Source organism: Rhincodon typus, chromosome 22 (assembly GCF_021869965.1).
Source record: "Rhincodon typus isolate 14 chromosome 22, sRhiTyp1.1, whole genome shotgun sequence".
Classification (NCBI taxonomy): domain Eukaryota; kingdom Metazoa; phylum Chordata; class Chondrichthyes; order Orectolobiformes; family Rhincodontidae; genus Rhincodon; species Rhincodon typus.
Window position 1 is genome coordinate 25,360,631 of NC_063353.1, and position 5,194 is coordinate 25,365,824.

The following is a 5,194-nucleotide window of genomic DNA, read 5'->3' on the forward strand; positions in this document are numbered from 1 at the left end:
CAGATTCTCCAGCATCTGCAGTTCCTACTATCTCCATAAGTTAAGTTGCTATTTGAACAAGATAGCACGATTTCACAAGCACTAGCTGTACTATGGTTTGTAAAAGTAGGCAATGTTTTTATTTCTACAGATTGTTGGTTAAGTGAGTTTTTTTTAAAAGGAAGATTTTGTATTTCTAATTTGGGTTTATACACTGTTTTCTCCCTTGTTACCATCAGCTTATAATAGTACATTGGTTTGCAAATAGGATCTATTTTAACTATTGGCGAGAAATCAATTATAACTCAGTGATTGAGTGTTGATACCAACTCAGTATAAAAGTCTATTGCTTTGTTTATATAAAGACAAATAGTGCAAAGTGGTTCATTATTGAATCAGGTGCAGATGGGTGTAGTGAAATCACATACCAAATCATACCCCCTCATCTGCCCAATTATTCCTAACCAGACCTTATGAATAACATATCAAATTCCAACCTTATACTTAGACATTATTGTTATTAATGTGACTTCAGTAGAACATGGATAAACGACAACGCAATCTACTTAATATCTGATTGAAAACCCATCTTCTAAAGCACCACCCTTACACGGAGAGACATACACAGTTAAGAGATAAAGTAAAAGAGAAAATAAAACATTGTAATTTGTCAGTTTAATGGTTTCACAATGGCTACAAGGTCTTCAGAAATTCTTGAATGATGCACCATATTCCAAGCACATCAGAATTCAAACAATCACCAATTCATGCAAACAACTTCTGGAGACAGTAACCTGACATACAGGTTGGTGTTCTTTCCTCAAAAGAAAAGGCATGAGACAAAGGGAGCTACTAGAACTTTATCTGCAGCCTTCACACCACACTGACTTCTCTCAAAAAGAAAGTCAAAACTAGTTCAGTCTTTAGTTTCTGTTTTCAACAATGTCTTTAATTGACCCTTTTAACATCCCAGCACTTACCGGTTCTTGAGCGTAATACATCTCCGGTCTGAAAAACACGTGGTGGTCTTAACTAATAATTAAACTGTCGATAACTTCCATGCAAGTTCCCATAAACAAATATCAGTTTGTGCTTTTTTTTTAAAAGAAAGCTGCTGCTCACAGTTCCAAACCAAGAATTAGAAATGAAAAGAAAAGCAGTGATGGTTCCCAACATTATTTTTATTCATTTAGAGTTAAGAGTTAACGCCATTGTTGTGGACCTGGAGTCATGGGTGGGCTAGGACAGGTAGTGATGGCACATTTTCTCCCTTAATAGACTTTACTGAACAAGATGGGTTTTTACATTTGACCAAGGTTACATGTTTACCATTAGTTTAGCTTTTTATTCCAGATTGTTTTTGATTTCACGTTTCACCAGTTGCCATTGTAGAATTCAAGCCTACATCCCTAGAATGATATGAACTGAAAGAACTGTGGATGCTGTAAATCAGGAACAAAAACAAAGTTGCTAGAAAAGCTCAACAGGTCTGGCAGCATCTGTGGAGAGAAATCAAGTGACCCTTCCTCCAAACTGATGATAGCTAGGAAAATGTTGGTTTATACGCAGAAGATAGGGTGAGGGAGGGTGTAAGGAGTAAACGATAGGTGGGGATAAAGCCCAAAGAGAGAGAAACAGTTGGACAGACAAAGGAATGGATAACAATCTGGCTAGGTGGGTGAATAGCTATTAGTGGGACTGTTAGCGGCTACAATGAGTTATGTGTAATAGCAGTCTATGTGATAACAAGATCTGGTGTGTGGGACTTGGGATAAGGACATGGGAGAGTCTAAGTCATAAAGTTACTGATACTGAGTCCAGAAAGCTGCAGGGTGCCCAAGTGGAAAATGTGGTGATGTTCTTTCAGCTTGCACTGAGCTTTGCTGGAGCAGTGCAGCAATCCTGAGACAGAGATGTTGGCCAGGGAATATGGGTAGTGTGTTAAGTGGCAGGCAACTGGAAGCTCATGGTCTTTTTTTTGTGTGGACAGAACTTAGGTGTTCTGCGAAGCTGTTGCCCAATCTATGCTTCATTTCCCCAACGTACAGGAGACCACATTGTGAGCAGCAAATGCAGTAGACTAGAGTGCGGAAAGTGCAGGTAAAGTGCTGCTTCACCTGGAAGGTATGTTTGGGCCCTTCGATCCTGGGGACAGAGGAGGTAAATGGACAGGTTTTACATCTTCTGCGGTTGCAGGGAACGTGCCACAAGGTTGGGGGAGGGACGTCTTGGGAGTGAAGGAAGAGCGGACTAGGGTGTCCCGAAGGGAACGGTCCCTGTGGGAAGGCTGACAATGGAGGATATCGGGAATATGTGCCTCGTTGTGGCAAAAATGGCAGGTAATAATTCTAATTATTATTTTACTGATGCCATGCATTTGTGCGATGAGGGTGTCGCTGGCTAGGCAGCATTCCTAATTGTCCAGAGGGCAGTTAAGAGTCAACCACATTGCTGTGGGTCTGGAATCACATGTAGGCCAGACTAGGTAAGGATGGCAGTTTCCTTCCCTAAAGGACATTAGTGAACCAGGTGGGTTTTTGGATGGAAACTGGCAATAAAACAGCTGCCTGCTTCAGTGGCTCCTTCTTTGGGTTTTAAGAACAGCAAGCAGTAAGAAAAGCCCTGAAAAACACATACACTCCAAAAGCTTAAAACTAGGAGCAAATTACTGCAGATGTTGGAATCTACACTGGAAACAAAAGATGCTGGAAATCACAGCGCGTCAGGCAGCATCCATAGAGAGAGAGCAAGCTAATATTTCGAGTCTAGATGACTCTTCATCACAGTGCTCCATTTCGAGAGCTTAAAACTGTATTTTTTAAGCATTGATTTCAAATGTTATTGTATGCCACACTACAGGAAATTGAAATATACTCTGCCTTTCTGCTGAAACTCCAGCACAATAAAATTATGCTCTGTCACATATACCATCTCTCACGTTGAAAGGCTTCGTCTATTCAAGTGAATGTAGTAGATCGGTGAACGTAATATGGCACTACTTTATAGAAGAAATGAGTTATTCCCGTGGCCAGAATGTATCCCTCAGTAAACATATCACATTGCTGTTTGTGATAACAAGGTGTAGAGCTGGATGAACACAGCAGGCCAAGCAACATCAGAGGAGCAGGAAAACTGACGTTTCGGGTCTGGACCCGTCTTTGGAAATTGCTGTTGTGGTAGCTTGCTGTGTGCAAATTAGTGGCTGCAATGTTTTACAGCAGTAACTACACTTGAAAGTACTTCGTTGAAAAGTGCTATATAAATGCAAGTTTTCCTCCTTCTTCCCCACCTTGACTGAGTGGTAAACCTCAGCGAGAGGATGGTTTCTTTGTCGGACGTGGGTTCACCTGGGCACAGACGGCGCCAACTCAATTAATCCGGAACAAAGCAAAAAGAACAAATGCTGCAAAACTAACCACAACGTAACGAAGCAACACAACGACATTGCGTGCGAAAAAAAAACCAAACTGAACAAGGACGAAGCAGCTGCTCCATCGCTTGGCGAGTTTGTAACTGTGGAGGAGTGAAGTTAGCTCGGAAGGGAATGTTTCGGGGTTGTTTCCTGTGGCATTCAGCCGATCCCTGAGGTTACTTCGTATGGGAGGGAGTGCAGCTCGCTGTATTAGTGCTGGCCTCTCTCTCCAGTCTCGACACCGCAGTAAGGGGCTGATAGTGGCGGCCGCCCAGGCTATGGGAATGGGGGGCAGCGGCAGAGTGAGCCTAGGGAGCCTGCCCTTCGACAACGTGGCTCTGCGCTCGCTGCCCCTCGACCCGTCCCAGGAGAGCGGCTCTCGCCAGGTACCGGCCGCCTGCTTCTCCAGGGTCCGCCCGGCTCCCCTCCACCAACCCCGGCTGGTCGCCTACTCGCTGCCGGCCCTGGAGCTCCTGGGGCTGCAGCAGGACGAGCTGCAGAGCTCGGAGCTGGAGCTGGCCGAGTACTTCAGCGGGAACCGGGAGCTGCCGGGCTCCGAGCCCGCCGCCCACTGCTATTGCGGCCATCAGTTCGGTAACTTCGCCGGGCAGCTAGGGGATGGAGCGGCTATGTACCTGGGGGAAGTGGTTAACAGCCAGGGACAGAGGTGGGAGCTACAGATCAAAGGAGCTGGACCGACCCCTTACTCCAGGTCAGGAACACAAACTAGGGCAGGTCTGTTAGGCCGTCTCTACTCTCTGTTAGGCCTTTTCTTTTACTGTGTGCGTTGACTCTTGGAGGCCGATTACAAAGACCTATTGGGGCTTGTAAGCCCCAGTGTAAGGGGCGATTATGAGCTTCACTCTAAACTAAATTCCTTCCGTTTTCTTCCTCCACGCCTGTTTTTCATTTTTTTAAAAAAACAAAATCACTCTTTATAACGCATGGAACTTATTTTTGTAGATATTTGTGACTAAGTGGCGCTTATCCTGCTGAGTAACTATCTTGCAGCAGAGTTGTCTGTTTCAGATAAGTACAGAGTTTAGGGCAGAATGTATTTCTGCCGTTAAACCCTGATAACTCCTCGTTCCTGGGCCTTCAATTTTAAAACGTTCGCTTTCCTTTCACAGGCATCACTGCTGCCTGCTCAGCCTTACTGGGGAGGCCACAATGGCTAACACTTGGGCCTCTGAGCTAGAAGCCTCAGAGCCTAATGTCTGCCAGGAAGGTGCATTCATATTAATGAACCTAATCCTGTCAATGGGAGACGTTAAGGCAAGGAGAGATTCCGGGTCAACCATGCGTTGGAAACAAAGTTGGAGCCTCGACCATCGCCATCCCTAGTTTGACCGCAACATGCATATAAAAGTGCATGGTGCCATAGAAATGCAGAATCCCTGAGTGATGTGTAACATATCAAACCTGATAGCCCCTCTGCACCTTCCATTGTGAACCTGTTCTAGATGTGTACACAATTGCATCACCCCTCACCCCAGTCACATCATTGCTGTGCCTTCTGTGATGCTATTGCATTCAGCCACCTCAGCCCCACACACTGTATTTGGTGCCTAAGCACTTGAGCCTCTCCATCTCCTCCTCTTCAAAGAGCACACATCAAAACCCATGTCATTCACTGAGCTTTTGGGCAAACCTTTCAAACACTGGCATTTGCACATCATTTAATTCAGGTTTTGCCTTTGTGTGTGTTGCTTTGTTAAAATGATGTACAAATTTGTTGGCACACAATGCATCTGTTTTGAGCACAAACCTATTACAAGTTTATGTTGCCATATGCTGACATAA

General features: G+C 44.6%; 1 protein-coding gene across 1 annotated transcript; it reads left to right on the plus strand.

Annotated features, from left to right (window-relative positions):
* The first annotated feature begins 1,148 nt into the window (after window positions 1-1,148).
* Window positions 1,149-5,154, plus strand: LOC125485779 (protein adenylyltransferase SelO, mitochondrial-like). The gene has a single exon (XM_048610412.1). The coding sequence runs from the start codon at window positions 3,577-3,579 to the stop codon at window positions 4,180-4,182; it is 606 nt and encodes a 201-aa protein (XP_048466369.1). The 5' UTR covers window positions 1,149-3,576; the 3' UTR covers window positions 4,183-5,154.
* Window positions 5,155-5,194: the final 40 nt, after the last annotated feature.

Bases quoted from the DNA above. Each gene is read 5' to 3' on its own strand.
- LOC125485779 (XM_048610412.1), top strand. From the start codon at position 3,577: ATGGGAGGGAGTGCAGCTCGCTGTATTAGTGCTGGCCTCTCTCTCCAG.